The 20,126-nt window shown below is 51.7% G+C and overlaps 2 protein-coding genes across 2 annotated transcripts; one reads left to right on the top strand and one right to left on the bottom strand.

Annotated features, from left to right (window-relative positions):
• Positions 1 to 1,730: 1,730 nt before the first annotated feature.
• cnc (NFE2 like bZIP transcription factor cap-n-collar) lies at positions 1,731 to 13,508 on the top strand. The gene is made up of 8 exons (XM_003741108.2): positions 1,731 to 2,548; positions 3,788 to 3,961; positions 4,233 to 4,290; positions 5,469 to 5,584; positions 8,483 to 8,705; positions 9,482 to 9,664; positions 11,697 to 11,878; positions 11,986 to 13,508. The coding sequence occupies exons 1-8, from the start codon at positions 2,138 to 2,140 to the stop codon at positions 12,835 to 12,837; spliced, it is 2,199 nt and encodes a 732-aa protein (XP_003741156.1). The 5' UTR covers positions 1,731 to 2,137; the 3' UTR covers positions 12,838 to 13,508.
• Positions 13,509 to 13,848: 340 nt separating this feature from the next.
• On the bottom strand, positions 13,849 to 18,754 carry Rab3GAP1 (RAB3 GTPase activating protein subunit 1; the record flags this gene model as incomplete). Its single annotated transcript, XM_029110825.1, has 16 exons — positions 13,849 to 14,250; positions 14,372 to 14,541; positions 14,643 to 14,770; positions 14,862 to 15,002; positions 15,083 to 15,216; positions 15,287 to 15,438; positions 15,606 to 15,794; positions 15,878 to 16,005; positions 16,345 to 16,625; positions 16,698 to 16,821; positions 17,126 to 17,261; positions 17,369 to 17,495; positions 17,582 to 17,770; positions 17,883 to 18,253; positions 18,361 to 18,514; positions 18,611 to 18,754. Coding segments are annotated over 16 exons (2,970 nt in total), but the record flags the coding sequence as incomplete, so codon positions are not given.
• Positions 18,755 to 20,126: the final 1,372 nt, after the last annotated feature.

Below are 20,126 nucleotides of genomic sequence, written 5' to 3'. Positions count from 1 at the left end.
TGACGATCATACGTTTCCGACCGTTAGTTTTTAATCTCATCGACATCTATCTTCCTCGGCCAGAGGACGCATCGTCTGACTCTCTCGCTATAAATGTCCTGTTATCGTCTAGTGATGTTTTGATTATATTTCTCATTTGACGACAGGGATATTGAAGCGGGAACAAACTCTGATTCGAGACCGATATCATTCCAAATTCGCTATTGAGTAGATCATCATGATGTCGGTTTTGTTTTTGATTTCGATTCTACATCCTGTAGGCGGAATTTGATCGAACTATCGGGCCCGACAGGGATCAAGAGATCCCCATATCGGCTTGACTTCCTTACAATGCAAGGGGCGCCATATTTTGAAGAGATCTCCAACCTGCCGGAACAAAGGCCTCGTGAATCGACCTGTCGTAACAGGCGTCTCCAACTGAGCTCGCAAGCACCCTCTAAGCGATAATGGATAAGAGCTCTGATTTTTTGAGTCTCCATTCGGGTAAAGATTCGCACCCCAATTCGAACGGATCCCGTCTTGGTGCGTAGGTCGAAGTTTCCGGTCCGGTGAAGTTTTCCGTGATCCTCGGCTTCTTTCTGAGGCTTCGAACGTTCGGGATATACCTCTCTCACGGTATCTTCGCGCTAAGCGCCAGAAATACTCAGTCTCAGCACTCAGCACTCGAAGCACTGGGACTCAATCCAAGGATCGGGGTCATCAAAGCGCTCGAATCGGGGAGACCAACGTCGGCGTCGCTGCGCTCCAAAAGGTTCAAGGGCATTGCCATCTGGATTCGCCGACCAAACTGTTCGGACGACTCGATCTTCTTCGGTATTCGATTCGGGAGCTATATTCTACCCTCAGATGCACGAGCTAAATGGAGCGAGTGAACGCGCAATCTTCATGGATGATGAATTCACCTACTTCGTCTCATGGGAGCCATGAGGTCTCGACAAATCCTTGGCGATTGTTCTCTGACTCGTGAACGATGCGACCACCTGATCGCTACAGGGAGCAGGATCTTCCTAATTTTATCAAATGTCCATGAATGAAGTTCCATCGTTCTGACTTGTAGGTCTGGCGAGGGAAAAGGAAGCCGCCGATCGCCTCCGCGGTCTCTTTGAGTGGATCTGCGCGAAGACAAACATGTATGTGCGGTTTGAGTCAAGTTCCCACGAATCGAGTCGCCAACTCCGTATCTCAACGCTAGCAACAGAATTTCGCATAAGAATCAATTGCCGACGACGACCACAGATCTCAGTCAGACCGACGCGGCGATCGTGGCTAAAGACGGCAAACCGACCACGGAGCACGTCCCGGGCGCGGAAGGAGAGGAAATGTCATTCATAAGCTACGGAACATTCAGTGTTGACGATTCGAGCAGCGGCTGAGAGCTCGATTCTCCTGACTCCTGACTACTCAGGCTCATATGACGTGTGACACGGTAACGAACGGCGCAAGTTCCTGCGAGTGGCACAGTTTCCCTATTCATCCTTTCCTGCTTGATAATTCCGTTCGTCCTCTTTCCCTCAAACGGCTGGTCGCCGCTGCCGCCGTCACTCGTCACCGCCGTCTGGTCGTCGTCGAGCCGCCGGCTCTTCGTCGTCATCGTCGCGCTAGTTCTTAATCTCATCTAGAAGCATCTGCGCACTTGGATGCGGAATTTCAAAATTTCGCGCCGCAGATCCCTCTCTCAACCTTGCTGTTCCGGCTGAATCGGCTCCCGGGTGCCAGTGACTGTTGCAAACGTAAACTGAATTTCGGGAAGAAAGAAACTCCTGTGCGAGTGTATGTTCGGCGTTCCGTGTCTTCTTCTTGGAATTGTTGAGTCTGGAAAGGGCTCCTCAGCGTTCAGTGCAGTCCGGAACCAAAGAGAAAGCGTGTCTGGCCTTCGAACGATTGTATATCCAGAGTAGCTGCACAGCGAACCGAAGTAGCTGCTGCGGGGCCGGTCGCTGTGCCTCCAAAGCTATGGAATGATTCTCCGATTCCAAAGTTGAGCACGGGTTCCCTGTCGAATCTCTCTGCTCGTCGCAGGCGAAAACACCCGAAGACGACTATCATCGACGACTGCGGTGTGTGTTCGAGTGTGTGAATCATCTGTGCGGGAAAACAACACGAGAAGCGAACGAGGCAACGAACGACTCAGCCGGAGATGTACCACGTATCTATTGGGCTTCTTCGAAAGAAACCCTTTTTGCATTCGCACCTTCTGCAACTTCTGTTGGCCGTTGGACTTCTTCGCTGGTCGGCTCCGCCAGAACCATGGTCCCCCCTGTACATAAGCAACAACCCATCGAGCGGGAGCCTCGACGCGTTACAGTTGGCCCCTTGGGAGACGTATGCACCTCAGGCGTCGCTCATCCACCCGAAAGCTCTGCGGCACGACGATGGCTACTTCGACCTGTTGGAGACCTTTTGCGATTATGACAGGTTAGCCAGGGCGGCCTCAAGAGGTCCTCTGATCGCGTATCTTGCGGAGGACGGTGCGCCATCCAGAGCTCCTCACGCATCCACGGGCTCCACCGCTCTCGAAGAGTGTCAAGCCGAGACTCTCAGTAGAGAAGTAAGTTTCGAAGAATTGGCGCGAGAGAATATTTTGAAAAGAAAACTGTACAGAATCGTTATTCTAGGTTGGGGAATATATCTTGAATTCGCTCTGTGCCGGGTGGAATATCGTGCAGCGAGCCTCAAGTAGCTCTGGTGTTTGTGTGCGTCGTACACATGATCTATCAGTTGCGCTTTCGATCGTCGTACATGCACGTTTGTGATAGGTATCTCTGGAGGTCGTCCATCGATTGACAGACGCCGGCGATCTATGTTAATACACTGTATTGACTATCCATCCGGTATGAAACTACTCTGCACACAGTTTTGTCAGTTTTGTGCGTGGTGGCGGTGTCTTGAACGACATTCGGTGAGCCCCAAACCACCGAAGAAGATCTTCTCTTTTGACAGAGAGGTGGGTGAACTATTATTCTTCAGCTGTCAATTCTATTCCGTCTCGTACTTCCTCGGACGTCGCTGTAGCGGGTCGGAGTATTTTCTCCGTCCGAACAAGGATCTGTCCTCCTCCTTGCGCGCCGCGCTCCCGATGAAGTCCTGTCTTGTGAGAGACTTTCCTCGGACGAAGAATTACATCGCGGAAGAGAGCGCTGCACCGAGAGCGATCTTCCCGACTGCTCCTCTTTTACGAGCATCCACCGTTGCTCTGAATGCCAAAAACAGCGTCAATGATTCCTGAGCTCGAAGCTCATTTCGAGAGGTGTAGAATTATGTTGGCTCCGCGTAGCTCGGATATAAGCCTAAAGCTGGGTCTTCGCCTGTGGTGTCTGCATTGACCCCTTCCAATTTATAGAAGCAATCGTACTGAAGAGTTTTGTGCGAGAAGAGAGGGCTCTTCTTCTTGTCGGTTCATTTCCACGGGTCATCTGCCGGCGGGGTGAAGGTCAGCGAATCGTTGCCGGTCTTCGAAGCTCCCATGCATGTATTCCAAACAGTGATTGATATAAGACGTAGGAACTTCCTATGCAGTTCAATTTTTGATAAAAATCATCCTTCTGGCTGTCTGGAGATTAGCCGCATATATTCCGGAGAGAAATTCTTCTTTTTTTTCTGTTGAAACATGGGAGACCAGGGTTCCAAACTGGGTGCGAAAGAAATTGCGATCGGAGTATAGAATCCTATGAAGTCGCTTCTGGACTCTAATTAAGATTGTATCTCTTCCTGAATTTTCTAGATTGTATGCCTCAAGCTCTTGATGTGATCGAATTAAATCTGAGATGAATTTTTTCCTTTCTCCCAGGACGCGGATCTGATCGAGATTCTATGGAAACAGGATGTCGATCTTGGGATCCCTCTCGAAGACTATAGACCGTGCAATCAACCAGCGTCGCAGTCTGTGGCGGCAGCATCGCCTCCCCCCAAGTCCGTCGAAGGGAGCACGGTCGTGCCGGTTCTCGACACGTTGGAATCGAAGGTGAGACCTTCTTCCCCCATTTCCTCGAGAAACTTCTCCTGTTTGATAGCGAGCCCGGCGAGAAATTCCCCTCGCCCAGGTGCCTCGTCTCGATATTTTTCCCCCCGTACGAGACTAAAACGATCCGAAAGCGAGATCTAAAGGCCGACAGACGGATTCCAATGAGGGGGATTTCTGATTGCTTAATTTGAGGGACTGTCAAGATCTAGTTCGAGAGAATCCGGCAGGGGAAATCGTGTCGATGCTTCAATTCCAACCATCGAAATTTCAGAAAGACTTTGAACCTTCAACCAACGAGCCCCGCGTGACGTCAATTGACTCAGAAACCGGTAAGATTTTCCTCAAAGTTTTTCCTCCTTTTCTGAACGGCTTCATATCATAGCGGCGGCGGCGACGCTTCCCGGCTTGAACGTTGTTTTTCTGACCGGACGACGCCGCTTCATCCGCCGGAGCGGCTCCCGGAGCGCCAGCGGATGAAGATCATTGACTTTTGCGAATCCACGTCATTTGTTGTTTCCCATTTTGCGCGTGGTCGCCTCTATGCGAGAGATTGCGCGCGCCCGTCGCTGCGCTCCCGACAGACAGCGGAGACGATCAGCGTGAAGTCAGAAACAGTTCGGCATATATATTCCGATATTCGATTCTAACATTAATAATCGCTGTCTGATATTCGTTCGGGGGTTGCCGCCCCAGAAATGAGACTGAGAGCGGATCCCAGGTGTAATACGTGTCGCGAATCGCCCCTCTCAGAGAATGCGACAACAACAACAGCTGTTATATCTGCAATGTTTATGCTGTGGCGCGGAGTTCCTCGTGCCTTTCTCCGGGCTCAAGGTCATTAGGGAATGGTATGATGTGGGCTCGTCGTGAATAGAATCGGAACTCATCGAGTACCAATTAGAGCGTCGACGTCATGTCCCGTTCATGTTGAAATGTTGACGATGTTTATGCGATCGACGATGACGACGTGCACGTTTGCTGCCGCTCGCTGTCATTGCAAAGCACTTTTGGCGTTCCTGTCGATATCTCTCAAGGAATCGACTGGGCTGTTGATTTGTCATTCGTGGTTTGTGCGTGAGTTCTCCGCAAGTATCGCCGAACGTCGATCGGGTTTGCGATGCCACCCAGAGGTCGCGGCTCTTTATATCAATTTGAAAATCTCCTCATTTATCTGGAACTGGTCGTTGCCTATCGGCCGGATTTCAAGAAGAATTTGATGATATGGAATGGTACGTTTCCGAGACTTCTGATTGTGATATGGGGTTGCGGACTTCGGCGATGGCATTCTTCGCTTGCGTGAAGGCGGGGAAGCTCGTCAACCCACCAACATGTGACTTCGGGCTGCTCCCTGGATGTACATATCTAGGCATTCCCCGTCATTCTATCAGGGCTCTCACAAGCGCGGGCGCGAAGGAAACGCGAAGAGGGATAATAATCGATCCGTCGGATATTCCGAGTCCTAAGTTCTGGTCGAAGCAATGAAACATCATTTCTCTAATGTTCCCAGGCGAACCCATCTTCGAACCTGTTGCTGGACCTTCGACGCTCGATAGTGTGCTTCAGAATAACTCGTCGTCCGATTCGTTCCTGGATATAAACGCTCTCATGGGTGTTGTCAGCGAGGTCAGTATAAATTGATGAGAGCATCTGTTTACTGCGTACATACCGAATCCCAGCCAGTAAGGATTCCTTCCTCTCCGATCCGGAGGGAGAAACTGTGTACTGAAATACGGCCCGACTTTTCGACCGGATGCTCAAGTTGAAGACTGTCTTGAAACGTGATCGCGAATACATTGTCGACTGAACGGCATTCGTTTCGTTTGTTACTCGTCGGATCGTATGTTTCTGAATTGTCGGTTCCGTCGGGATCGGATTCGCGCCGAGAGAATAGGCATATCACGAGCTTCTGGAACCTTATTCTGCGGAGCGGGGTGGGTAAGGGGGGGGAGGCGCGCTCCGTCGACTTCCTAATCCGATTCGGAGAAGGGGCATCCGTAGCGGCACGCGGACTCGGGCTCGGTGGACGCGGGGACTTCGGTCCCAGGGAAGGAGGGGGTTTTAATCCGAAGAGCTCCTCGAGGAGGCTGATCATCACGAATCGTATCGCGGAAAGGTCCGTCGACAGGATGCTTGAGCATCAAGACACTAGGACAAGCACGACTTCTGTAGACAGTCAATTAATGCAGCATCTACACCCGTCCCTTTCGGCATGGTTCACTCATCGATATCGATATTCTTGTTCACGGTTGACGGCGAACACGCGACCGAAAACCCCGCCTTTCTCCAGGCGGTCCCTGCCTTTAATCGTTGATAATAGGGCGGAGCCTTGTTTATTATTTTGATCCGTCAGGTTGCTTCTGTCGCCCGCTCACCTAGGCCTCACGATTCCTCTTCTCCGGATCCATATAGACAGTGGAGTCGATGAAGGGAGACGAGCGAAGTCTTGTAAGGGACGCTCAGGCGCCCGTCAACTAAGGTCGCGAAGTGCTGTAGGTTGTCCCGTGGCGACCGCTGCCGTCGTCGTTTCCGTGTCTCGAAGTGAACCAGTGTTCTCTGAATCGGACTCGGAACGCTGGCTGGAGCCTCTCTCTGTTATCTTCTCCGAAATCGTTACTTCAGGAGCAAGTCTCGCGGATGCGGGCGCTCCTGACTCCGAAGGAGTCGATGGCAAACGGTGTCGACCAATTGTGTCAGCGGGCTGGTTACTACCATGTGGGCCACCAGTTTTACGGGAATCTCGCTCAGAGTGCTGAACCGTCTCAGTTCATCCAAATGCAGCAACTGGAGTATGAGCAGAGCGTCTTGAACGATGGACGATTTTCCAAAGTGACCCGACTCCAGGTCGTTTCTCAGGTAGGCCTACCCTTCCTCAGTGAGCTCAGTGGCTCTATGTTCTTCTTGATGTCTTGAGCTATTCCTTCGGATGACGGAGCTTCTGCTCCTCCGTCGCCTCATTTCGCGGAGGGAAGTCTCCTTTCAGCTCCGGCGGAATAATTCATGAGTCAGGTCGCTTCGAGAGCTTCCTCTCGTTCATTTCTCGCGCGAGTCCCTCGTCGTAGCCCTCGGACGAAGTCGTGCAACCATAAGCGGAAGCTCGGTCAAGGCCGATGAGGTTCACATCGGAGCTCGTCGCAACTCATGTGGAAATCACTCTGCTGTTCTCTGCGTTTTCTCTCGGGCCTGTAACCATCATCGGGCCTGTCGCTCCTGGAAGGAAAACTCGCTCCGAGATACTTGTCTCGAACATCCGATCCCAAACAAGTTCGCGAACGCGTTTCGAGCTCGAGATCGGATAACCAAAGAAGAAATGCAGCAGTCGGCATCGAGTCGATCGTATTCCCTTGCTAAAGAGTCTGGCGACTCGGAGAGACGTTTCTCGACTCTCAAGGAACTCCTCCAGCCTTTGAATCATGGTCGATCAGGTCGCTGTGGCTCGGAAAACACCGCGGAATAAGCCTCCTCTGAAGGACTTCATTTCCACAGTTTTCAAGAGTCGTTACCTCGACGACATTCCGATACGCTCGAATTGGCGGACTATGGATCGCTACCTACCTAGCAATAGGTAGTTGCGGATCTCCCTCCGACGTTGTCACGTCTGCTCGCCTGCCGGATTCCCGCCGTTACGAATTTTCAATGTTAACAATACAACTGCCGAAATTTCTTGCAAGTCATCGCGGTCCGCATTTGGTGATCCCAGATGCCGTAGGCGCCGGCGTGAAGAACAGCTTCCGTTTGGTGCAATTGTTACGGTGGATAGATTACGTTCAGACGTTCTGAAGCATTGTCTCTCAAGCATCACTGCTGAACAATGTGTCGATAGTAAATAATACTGGTGATGATGATGATGATGGAGGGAAAAGACTCATTTAAGAGCGGGCACTTCACGTCCTCTCCCACTCAGATCCCGATCCTACCGAGCTAGTCCAATCGAATCAAGTGATACTGAGGAATTACGCAACGTCCAAAAAATCCAAGAACGGGGGAAGATCCTGTATGGATCGAATCGTCTAACGAAATAGAGCAATGCGATCCGAACAGATGGCTAGATGACCAAGGAGTGAATGGATGATTGAATGCTACTACATTTACTGGCTGGGATGGGGTTCATCAGGTGCGCGGTGTTTCACACGAATCCCAGGTGTGTTGCGTTAGCGGAGCCAATCAAGCTCGGCGACGAAGCCTGGCCGAAGGCCCTTAGCGTTGGCGGCGGGCGTCCTCGTAGGAGCAGCACTTGAGGGGAGTTCTGGACCGACGATCGCAAGACTTCTTTGAGCTGCGATCGACGCGCTCAAGCGAAAACAGACTTGTTATAGCGCTACAAGTATTCATCCAAGCGACTAGCGAACCGTCTAAAACAAACTATTGACGTCGATGCGACACCGGATTGCTTTTCCCGTTGCTTGTCGGAATGCCCGATCCCCAGGAGAATCTTCCGCGAAGCCTCGGCTTCCTCAACTCGTCAGGATGAGCGTTTTACCGAGGTCTGGGAGTCGATCATGACAATTTTAATTTTCCTTGCAGGAGTTGTTCTGTGCGGATCCTGAATGGGCTCAGATGCCTAGCTACTCCGGTGTTTCGAGTCCCCCCTTCAATGGAACGGATCCTTTCGGAGGAGTTCTCTTGCAGAATGTCTCGATGCCGTCCTCATACGACGCGTCCGTGACCGCTGTGAACTCGACGATGCAACAAGCTTCACCGGCTGCCGGCTCCACATTCGCGAGTACTCCAACCGCTGCCGCTTCAGGTGAGGAATTTGAGCAGTGACTTTCCTCGGTCAAACCCTTCAGGGGCGACCTTGATTCCGGTCTCAAGGCGTTCGAAACCTGAAGCGTCGGGAGCTCTTTCCGCCTGTCAGTTCGTGGGATGCGTCGTCGTCGCGCTCTCTGATTCGGGGCATCGTCGCACGCCGGGAAGTCGGGTGCGGCGTCGTGACTCGCAGCAATGACGAAGCTAGCGAGAGAGCACGGCTTCCTCGAAATCGCGGTTCCATTGAACGTAGTCCGATCGGTCCCCGTTGAGCCGGTCCAAAATCAGCTGACGGATTGGGAATGAGTTGGCGGACACCGGCTAAAGATAAGAGCTAACGAACCGGCGAACGTGGAAGGAGCCTGAGAGAGGAACGAATGTTAGAATGCTCGAGAGGTACTCGAGACGTCGACTGCTGCTGCTGACGCGACAAGCGCTCGCCCGTTAGCCAACCAGCTAACTCGTCATCCAGCCAACCGCAACAATCGTCGATTTTCCCTTGATTTGTTTCGAAAAGCTGAATCTCATCACGCCGTCCGTTTATTCCTCCGTCGATCGATCAGTTTCCGTGTGGGTGCTTGAATTCGCGACCGATCGGTACAAAGTTAGGTAGATAGTTTTCAGATCACATTGTACTGGTTCTTCGCCGGTTTGAGACACCGAATCACGTAGACACCGTTGAGACACCCGAGAAGACGCCGGAAACGCTTTCGTAGGGATACGAACAATTCGTACCGTAGCGCTTTAATGCATATTCACGATTTCCGTTTCCAGGAGACGCTCCCGTGGGGTGCAACGGTTGCAGTGATTTGTCGAAGCCAACGGTGACCGATCAACACGCTATCCGAGATCTCTTCACTTACAACAACTCAACTCAGAGCGGCTGGGATTCTTTCGAGCTATTCTATGAGGATCTGGCGGCTCTCGCATCGAACACTACAAATGCCACGAACAGTCGTAAGTCCATAGCGAGTATTTTTATCAAACGAAAGAGTGTCCTGGTAGAAACTAGGTGACGAACAGAGAGACAGACAGAGTTTCTTGCTTGCACACGGATGTAGACGGTCCGTTTGATAGCATCAGTGTCGCTGAATCTGACGTCCACGGCGCCCTATCGCTGTTCCAGTGTTGCGCTCAATGTCGTCAGTCAGCAATGTCACGGCGCGCATGAGTTTCGAAACGATCTCATCGAGAACGGAAGCAGGCTGGAACTAAGCGGGCTATTTTCAACCTTCGGATTTTCGTCGCGAGATTTTTGAGATTCATACGAGCCTCTGCGACGCGGCTCCGTGGGCACAATACCGAGAGTCGCAGTCTCGAAGTCTGACGACAATGCTCGCATTGAATGCCCACCTTGGGCAATGACTGTGCTTTAACGGTCGTTCAGAAACAGCGTGGGGTTGATGTGAATCAACCGTTCAGAAAGCCAGACGCAGCGGTCGAATGAACGGCTCTCGACCGACAATTGAATGGAAGGGATCGAGACAGCGGTCGATCTATCGGTCGGTCGCTCAGTCAGTCGACTCCGGAGCACCCCCACGTTCGCCAGAGGTCCGCTACGAAGGCTTGGAGGGGCATTTTTGTCGCTGAGTTGCGCTCCAACAGATGGCACGAGATTTCCCGTTGGGGCAGATGTTTTTCAGTCAGTCAGCGTTCGTATACAGGTAGGGCTGACATCCTCAATGACCTCTCTGCAAAGTCGGAGCACATGTCGATCGAAGTCTCCGAGAGCCTCTGGCTTCTTCGAGAGCCGCGGTGGAGGCGGGAAAATTTTCGGACGCGGAGGAGCGAATTGTTTGCCTCGCTGTTAATTCCAGAAAGGTTTCCGCGGTCGCCGTCGGAGTTTCCGACTCCGGAATTCAAATCCGTTTTGCTTACATTACTCGTTACATCGATCCCGGGGGGAAAGCTTACCATGGAGCGCTGTAGGGAATCTCCCGGAAGGTATTTCAAGTTGACCGCAGACCTTGGCTCCTTCGCAGCGGTCAGGTTCCGAGCTCTCACTTCTCGAGAAGCATCAACGGATCGCGCGGATCGTGGAATATCTAGTTTGCAGAAATCGCGAGGGATTGAGGCGTTTTCTGAAAATTCTCCTCGGTTCCGCCAGTCTACGTCTGTCGCCGGGAGAAGGCAATCGCTGAAATGAGGGCTGTCTCTCTGCGAAACCTGTCGACGACGGAACAGACCGTTGTCAAGTGGAAGGCCGAGTATGGTCAAAATTGCGATGGTATTGTGAATCGAGGCCTCCCGACTAGTAGCGTAAGCAAAAAATGCTCGAAGCGGCCTTTCATTCTGCTTTTTTGTTCAGCCCGCAGACGAGAAGGCGACCCCAGGGCGGCTTCATTCTTAAGTCCGTGTGACTATTGTGGGGGATGGGATCTTGAAACCCGGTCGAAACTCGGCTGAAAGCTGGCAGGCGCATTCCTGAGCGACCGTTGATGCCCCGAAGAACCGCGCGGAGAATTTGGCGCGCTTTCTTAAAGGTCCGAAGCAGCGTCTTAAACCTCTGCCCTCTCCATCCTTGCCGGCAGGTGTGGAATGAATAAACTCACTCAGTGGTTCCACGGTGGTTCAATCCACTAACTGTCGTTCAGAGAGCACGCTTCGAGCTCTCACGGAGATCGACTGACTGACTGACCGACTGACTGACTGACCGTTCGTCCCGCGATCAGAATGACGTCTACGTTACTGCCTTGTCTTGAGCAACTCGCTTCCAGAGGCTTGACTGTGCACACCAATCACGTTTCGGTGATCGTTCGCACTCGAGATTATGTGAACAAGCGTACAGAGAGCCACGACTACCACAAGCGATGGTGGAAACGCAGGAAGCTCGACAACTATTACGACTACGAGTCGGAGGGCTCGAGCTTCTGCGGTTCCGGCAGCGAGAGCGGTATGTGTCGAGCGAGTCGAGTTATCGAGGGTCGCCGAGGGCATTGGATCGATCTTGCATTGGAATAACCCTCGGATTTTCTCTTTTTCTTTCCAGACTCCGAAAGCAACCGTCTCGTTCCTCTTGGACCCACGACCGTCAGCCAACCCGCGAGTAGAATGAGTTCTTCATCTGCGAATGGCGGAAGTGTATCCCTCAAACACACGAGCATCGGGGACGGAGGATACGCCGCTAGCGATACCGGAGTATCGTCTATGTACTCTGACGAGGCGAACGAGGTACGTGAGCATTTAAAAAAATCACGCGGTCCGATGCTGAGTAAATGAGCGAGTGTCTCCGCTCGGAGTCTCGTTGTGCATCGCTCAATGGGGAATTCGATTTTCAGGAATGGATGGAGAGTTCTAGCGAAACTTCTCACGACCACGACCAGGAACAATTGGTGTCGACGGACGTCAGTTACCACTCGAACTCGTCATCGATGTCGTTCGGTTCCGCTGAAGGGTGCACAGTCCCGCAGAAAAAATACAATTTCTTCGGACGAAAACCCTATCACCAGACTTCCAACGGCACGGTGGACCGCTCGATCGAGGAGAGTCATGTCGTGCCCCAGCCTCTCAAAATCGCCCACAACCCAGCCATGGACGGCTTCCTCCACAACCATTCGTACGGCCAAGAGCAGCTGAGCGCCGGTTACAACGTGCCGCAGTTGCCGGTCGGGGTGAAACTCGAGACTCAATTCCACTCCGAGCCGAGGAAGCAGAGTTCCGCGTCTCAGGCCGACGGCTACGAATCGTCCGACCCATCGGAGTCTGGCGCCGGATACATCCAAGTGACGTCGGCCAAGGACGAACGCCGCGCGCGGGAACTGAAGATCCCGATTCCGACCGAAGAAATCGTGACCCTCTCGATCGAAGAGTTCAACGAGCGTTTGACTCGCTACGAGTTGAGCGAAGATCAGCACGCCCTCATCCGCGACATCCGTCGCCGAGGCAAGAACAAGGTGGCTGCACAAAATTGCCGAAAACGGAAACTGGATCAGATCTCTGCTCTGCAAGACGAAGTTGAGAATTTCCAGGACACGTGTCGCTCTCTTCAGAACGAAAACGATGAATTGACCCGACGCGAACTCTACGCTCAGCAGAGGCTGAACCAGCTACGAGATGTGATAGCCAACGCTGCGAATTCCGGCGCGATTCCCAAACACCACGGCCACCATAAAATGGCGAATTCGGAGTAGTCGCCGACTGCGTCCTACGTTGTATAGAAACCATCCGTGTACATACATAGTGGGCCACCGCGGTGAGCTGGGCCGAAAGCCTCCCTGGCGGACAAATCGGACAGTACCAGGGAAGACGGTTGAACGGTATTGTTCGAGAGACGACTTATCGGTCAAGTTTTCCTTATACTTGTTTGCATTACCGGTGATAGTAGATAGATGCTACAACTCTACACGACTTGGCGACGCTCCAATGAGAATCACATCCTCGTGTATTTTTGTCTCAAGAACACCCGGTGTTCGCAAAAAGTGCGTGTTTGCGTGCGTGTCTGCGAGCGTGCGTGGAAGAGGTCATTCGTGCGTTCGAGTCCCCCCTACAGTCTTATCGCTACGAAAATTCCCAACGGACATCTTTTCTCAGTTCGAGTGTCTGTCAGCTGTATGAACGAGCGTGTCCCGTTTCCGGTAAGAGAGATACTCCATCCCGACGAGAGGACTTCCTGCTGAGTTCGAATCATCAGCGGCAACAGAAATGACCTCTAGTCCAGTCTACTTGAACAAATCGATTGTGGGCATTTTGTGATTGGAGAGGGTGGTGCGTGGTGTCGAGGGAATTCTATTTTTGTACATAGCATGGAGCACATGTAAATAGAAGATAATAAATAATTTAATGTCTTCATCATCAAACAGAGCTTCCGTATTCTTCATTCGACAAAGTTTCCTACATCCCTACGTTGAACGTCAGAGCTCCATCACCGAAAACGGTCGAACAATAAGACGGCATAAGCGGACGGAATTTCAAATATGAGCTTTGTTCATTTATTTCGCATATATGTATTTACACAGCTGGGGTGTTCACTGGCGGTTCCCTCGTCTCCTTCTCCGCGTGGACATATCTGGCGTTTCCGACATAATTGGTGCGTCTTAGCTCGACACGAAGCAGCCTCGAAGACAAGAAGTTCCAAAAAGTAATTGGTAGTCCCTGATGAGACCACTGGACAGGACAGTTGCGTCCTCGAGGCGGTCGAAGCTTCAGTAAAAAAGCATGTCTTCAGTGAAGGCCCCAGCTAATCTGAACTCGTTTCCCGTAATCACTGCATAAATTCGATGAGCACCCGTCCGGGAATTGTTCGACGGTCTCGGATACTTCGTCCTGAGTATGAATTCTTTCCCGATCGGGGTCGGAAATTGCTGGGAAGCTGGTAGTCTCCTCGACTTGGTTGAAAGAGTAGTATCTTCTAGTTTGGCTTTTTGAGCGTTCTCGAACAATTTGGTTATAGCTCTGCCGACGGCGCTCTTCGCTCCACCTCGAATTTCCACCTCTGGCTTGTCGAGAAGATCAAGCACGAGCTCTTCAACGCTCACCGTTGAGGACTCTTGCGCCTTCATGGCAAGGTAGCGTTTCAGAGAGGACTCGGTCTCCTCTGGCTCTTCCTGGAAACAAACCCATCGGATGAATTTTTTCCTCACCTGACTCCCGCGTCTTCTCTCGTTCGTGAGGGCGTAATCCCATGCCCATGTACATATACGTAGTGTTTTACTCTGAACCACAAACTTTTCTGAACAGCTTCTGCCGCAGGCTCTCCGCTCTCGCAATGCCGATTTCGGCTTCGTACATCCGTCGAATCAGGTCTTTGTAGTTAGGTCGACGCATTCGGAGCTCCTGTTTCGTTTTCTCGATCAGGTGCTCCATGAATGGAATCATGTCCCTCGGTCCTTTGTGAACTGGAACCGATACGAGAAACATGGTCTCATCCGCCTCGGAAGACAACGGAAGAGTAATTCAAGCCGAAGAGACAAGGAACTCGACTCCTTCCCCTACTAACCGCTCTCGCAGATCTTCTCTAGCCCACACTGAATGATACAGGGGAACAATAAGTTTGCGATATCCGAGAGACTCATCGTGATGAGTTCGTGTAGGATCTTCTCCCCCTCTTTCGTGTCGTCGAAGAGCCTGCAAGTTCGTCATTGGGTCATATCAAGACCTAAGCGCATGACTCCGACTATATAGACGGCGTACAGCTACGCGACGAGATGGTGGATACCTCTTCTGACGCGTTGTTGGGGCAGGTCTCGCCTGTTCCCAAAGGTCTTGCCACATGTTACCGGGGATTGTCATTCGCTGTGAGAGCTCTCCCGCTTTGACGATTTCTCCCTTTTCGTCCCGGATGGGCTCGGTCCAATCCCTGGAGTTTGAGAGCATCGTCGATTTGAGATCAGAACTTTGTGGCTTGTGCCGAAAATTCCGGAGGAACCGAGTGCTCACCTCGGAGAGAACCATCTCACGAAATCCGCTAATTGACAACCGGGATTCGCAGCTTTGAAAGATTCCATATCACTGAAGAGGGAGGCACTCTGGAGACGTGCCGTCATTTTGCTGCATTCAGGATCGGAGGCGAGCTGCGGGACACGTTCTATGAATACGACGTCCTGTGAGGCAAAGGACATCGCCTATCCAACGGCCACATACCTTGAGGATTGCATCCGCTTGCTCCTGGAGCATGTCTTCGGTCATGGGCGATGGTTGTTGACATACAGGCACCCACATCTGTTCGTCCGTTGAGAGCAATTTCAAGGCACCGAAGGGCTTAGAGCGACCCTCAGCTGAGAGCGGTGCATCATCTATTCGGATAGAAAACGCGAGCATTGGATTTCCATCACTCGACCGTCTCGACCACCATACGAGTAGAAAGGTTTATAACGATCGGATGAGCAAACGAGTCGGAAGAGGGGAATGGAAGGGAACGTCAATCAAGATTCTCTTGGGAGAAGTCCCTGGACAATCGTACCGAGAGTTTTGAAGTCATCCGGGCTCTGAATCGGTGTACCCTCCGATTTGTCGTCTCCCACGGGCTCGGATGTTGATGTGCTATCGGAACACTCGAAGAAGTCCTCATCGGACGAGGAATTTTCTCCCTCAGTTGGGTTCTCACTCTGAGGAGGCATCTTAAAATGACAATTTGCCATGCGGTCGATTGCTTTATGATGGTCGAAGGAAATATGGCGCCGTCGTCCGAATCAGATCAGATCGGTTTGACCGAGCAGAATGACCAAATCGAACGAACCTTTTTCTTTTGTTTGCGAGATTCACGGAGTTCTCGGGCATTTCGCGTTTCGATGCAGCAATTCAGCATCTGTATCTTCTGATGCAGAAGACACATACCGAGATTAGGTGCTCCGGGCTCGATGCTGGAACGAAACGACGCGGAGAATTCAGACCACGACCTACGGACGTCTGCCGGGCGAGGCGCGGTACCTCTTTACCATAATTGGAAGTACCGAACGATACAGAAGATCTTGCTCGGACCCAAGCATGGGAGGAGTAGCCTGCGATTCGCGGGTTCGAGATCGGGAATCGTTTCTAAGGGTCGATTCTTTTTCGTTACCGAAGATCCCGGGGATTATTCGTGCTCTTCCCTGTTGGTCTGGTTGAGCCGCGTTCGGGAGGATTCAGGAATTCTCGTTCGCCGGGGAGAATTCCTGAAGTGAGCGGGAGCCCATGTTTTTCCCCAGCGGAGCTAAACTCACCTGGAGATTATGTATCCACGTTCGAAGTGATGCCGGAGCTCACCGACGACTTTCACCCAGAGCAGCGCAAGACCTTCGATGCCGCCGCATGTGTGATACGCCTCGATCAGCGCCAAAGACAGGCGCCACACTATGGAGTTCTTCGAAGAGGTCTTGAGGGCTCTCAATTTCTCCTTGAATTTCTCAACCTCATCCGCCTCCTCCAATTTCTCAGCCGATTGCGAACCGAGAGCAGTTGAAATGTCGCCAAAGTCTATGTGCCCAGAAGACGAGAGAACAGTCTGTAAGGAGAGATCCGAACTCAAAGGAAATTCGCGCCCGAGCCAGCTGGCATTATTGGTTTTCTCTCGTACCTCTTGGTCGATCGAAGGAATGAATATGTAGTTCATGAACTTGATAAGAATTTCGTCGTCTGTCAATCTCCTCCTCTTTTCCCGAGTGTCTGAAGGCATGATTGAAGCTGCCAAGTCTGGGACCTGCAATTTCAGATCGGCGTTGACTTCCCATTCCAGCGTCTTCATTCATCCCCAATGCCGGCAGCGCATAGTACCCCATCCCTTCCTAGGCACGTGTTGGCGCATGATGTCGATGAAGTGAAGAGATATGCCCTCGGCGGAATTATCTGAGCGAGTCCACCGCAACTCGAACCATTCGACTACTCATCTAACATACGATTGAGAGCAATCGGCCTTCTTGGAGATCAGCCCCGACTTTTCACTCCGTACGGAATTGAATGATATCCATCTATGCACATATTGCAGGTATATGAAGCTTGGGCGGACTGACCTTTGGTTCTGCGAGACGGTCCATGACATTAGCCAACTCCGGATCGATATCATCTGACAGCATAGAGCCGAGCACCAGGTCTAAGCTCTCGTTTTTAGAAAGTACCGTCTCGAACTCTCCGAGGTAGTTTTCTGCGGGAGACAAGCGAGTCCAAATGAGCAACTGATGGTATTCTCCGACTGAAGACTATGGGGGACGCTGCCGGGACACGGCTCAGATGTCTCTTGTGAGTGCTCACCGAGGTAGCAATAAGGCCCGCTGACATATTTGATGGTGACACACCATTCCGGAGCATTCGCCGGCACCAGATCAGAATGCGCTATACTGTCGTTGACGACATCCTCAGCGAGATGAGGCCAGGAAACCTGGTAGGAAGGGACAATGAAAGATTAGGAGCCCTCAAGTTCCAGTCAAAGTATCCCGTCAATCGATTGAGGAACTTGGAACTCACCATCAGGCGGAACTCAGAGATGGGTTCCACGCCGGCTCCCATCGGAAGATCACCGAACTTGATGACTTGGTCAACATCCAACGAATGGCTCGGTATCGAGTTCAGATCGAAAAAAGACCAATCGTCGAGCATATAAGTGAATCGAATGCTCACATCAACCGGTAGATGGGTATAGAAACTACTGTTGCACTGGAATGTCGAGAGAGAAGATTTTCAGCGGATCCCGGAGAGCTCATCTCCTATTGTGTGAATCATAAATCGGCTCCGCGCAACATGTCGCCTGGAGAACAGCAATGCTTACCAGTTTATTCTTGAATAGGGTCAGGAGTCCATTTAGCGTATCGTAGCCTTTCGGTGTGTGCACCAACTTGACCATATTAAAATAGCAGTGGAAGCCCTGGGCGCACATAACGCCGCAGGCGATTTTCTCTTGGGGATGATGCATTTGAATGAAAAACGGCAATTGGCAGTTCGTGTTGCGGAGAGCGGTGCACACGGATCCGAGGAGCATTTTCTGGCGATCTACGGTCGAGATCGTATCGTCCCCCATGTCCGGCGTTATGAGCAAAAAATCCCGGATGCCGTACCATCTGACCAGGAAATGTGCTTTGGCGGGGAAATCATTCGTGAAACTCAGCAGGTCGTCCATCGCAAACGGGAGCGATTCTTGATCTAGAAGAGATCGGCAAGGCACACAGCGATTAACTTGGAGAGCATGGGAAATCATATCGAGTTCAATCGAAGTTCCCTGACGGGACGCTAAGCACTGCGGAGCTCACATTCTTCGGTCTCTTCGAGAGCCTCCTTGGCCTGATCTTCCTCCGATCGCTCTTTCGTGGATCCTTCTAGATAGTGCCGAGTGACCATCATCCTGAAAGACGCGAATGAAACCGTTTCCGAACGGCTCTTCCACTCGCCGCCGCCGAGAGCGCCCTGGAATCGAATAACACCACTGATCGGGACTCTCCGAGAGCGATCCGATTAAGCGGAGGATCCCATTGACCGGTGCTCCCAAAAAGCGGAGTCAACTGTACTTACGTTCGCCAACGGTCCTGTGGAGACGATATTCGGGAGCCGCCATTCCTCGATCAGTTGCTCCAGAGATGCGATGAATTTTTCCCATTCGGTAGCTGTGGTGAAATCTTTGAACTCTGGTAAAGATGGATCCTGAGAAAGTCAAGACAAGTCAACTTAGACTCGGAGCCTTCCGTTCCTATGAACGTTCCGGCAGGCCGACGCGTGTGGTGACACAGTTTCGTGACTTTAGGCACGAATGAGAGGAGTGAACTCGAACAGGCTGTAACTCGAATACGGAGGTGGCTCAAATTCGTCGCAGAATCTTGGGACACGATACGGCGACGGAAGACTCCCATCGGGGAATTAAATAGCATGGGCCCTCACAGCAATTTTTGAGGATCTTCTTATTGAGAACTTCCGTTTGAGCTTGCCGAACACTTCCTCCATTATCGGGAAGAGCCGAAGCGCACAACTTTACGGGTGTCCGGTCGATGCCGGATGACCACCCGTGTCAGTGGCCTATTTCTGCCTCAGAGCCTTCTCAGAATCGGAATCTCTGTGTCAACAGACAGTTGCTCGCCGGAAAGGGAAATCTACAACACATGGAGCTCCACCAAATTCAGCTGAATCAAGTTGAGCGATCTCCCGATCGATTCCATTTTCAAAGCATGTCAATCGAAGGATCGAGCTCCCGATGATGGAAGCGAGCGATGAGGATCGATAGACCTTTCGTCTTTCAACTGAGACTGCCAGTTACCTCTGAAGTGAATCGCGGACTCGGATACGCGCCGGAAGTCGTTGGACCCGACAGCGGGCCGGAACCGTCCTGACCGAATCTCTCGAATGTATGGACAGTGCTCTGAACAGCTCGAAGAGACTCATATCGTAATCTTCATCGGGGGTGATAAAAACGGATAACGTACAGCAGGGAAGAGATAAATATCCTGAATTATCTTGAGCAAATTTAACCGGGGGGGGGGACGGACACCCCAGGAAACTCTCCAGTCTGGAGGAACAGTCCCTCCAGTCAGCAGTGGACAGTTTCCGAGACTTGTCGAGTTTGAAAGGAGTTTTCTCGTGCGTGGAGCGAGAATACTCGTAGTCAGCTGATTGTCACAAAGTTCTATTCTGATGTGACTAGATCTCGCGTAGCTGACAAGTCTGTCGTTTGGAAGACATCAGGTCGACTTGAAACCGGCTATGATATCCATGCTTTGGTGAGACGTCGCAAATCCCGTGTATAAATATGCTTTAGTGAATTTTTACTTACCCCTGGAACAGCACAGGGCGGCGCCATTTTGGTTCTGTCTGAGAGCGCGGCGCAGCAATCACGTTCGAAACTTTCACGGAAGTGATAATCCACGGATCGACCCATCAAATCTACTCCACGCGGATGCCTATCATCGCTGATCGTGATCCCGCGGGATTTCCGACAAGCTGCCCTCCTGAAGAGCTCCGATGGCTTCCGGAATGGATCTTGTTCGTTCCCGCCCAGGTTCTGACTGGTGACGCGGCTCGGCGAGATTCA

Source organism: Galendromus occidentalis, unplaced genomic scaffold (assembly GCF_000255335.2).
Source record: "Galendromus occidentalis unplaced genomic scaffold, Mocc_1.1 scf7180000077121, whole genome shotgun sequence".
NCBI lineage: Eukaryota > Metazoa > Arthropoda > Arachnida > Mesostigmata > Phytoseiidae > Galendromus > Galendromus occidentalis.
The sequence above is the reverse complement of the archived record's forward strand: the minus strand, read 5'-3'. Positions and strand labels throughout refer to the sequence as shown.

Bases quoted from the DNA above. Each gene is read 5' to 3' on its own strand.
- cnc (XM_003741108.2), top strand. From the start codon at position 2,138: ATGTACCACGTATCTATTGGGCTTCTTCGAAAGAAACCCTTTTTGCAT. The intron at 2,549-3,787 runs GTAAGTTTCGAA...CCTTTCTCCCAG, and splicing joins CCGAGACTCTCAGTAGAGAA to GACGCGGATCTGATCGAGAT. The intron at 4,291-5,468 runs GTAAGATTTTCC...TAATGTTCCCAG, and splicing joins GTCAATTGACTCAGAAACCG to GCGAACCCATCTTCGAACCT.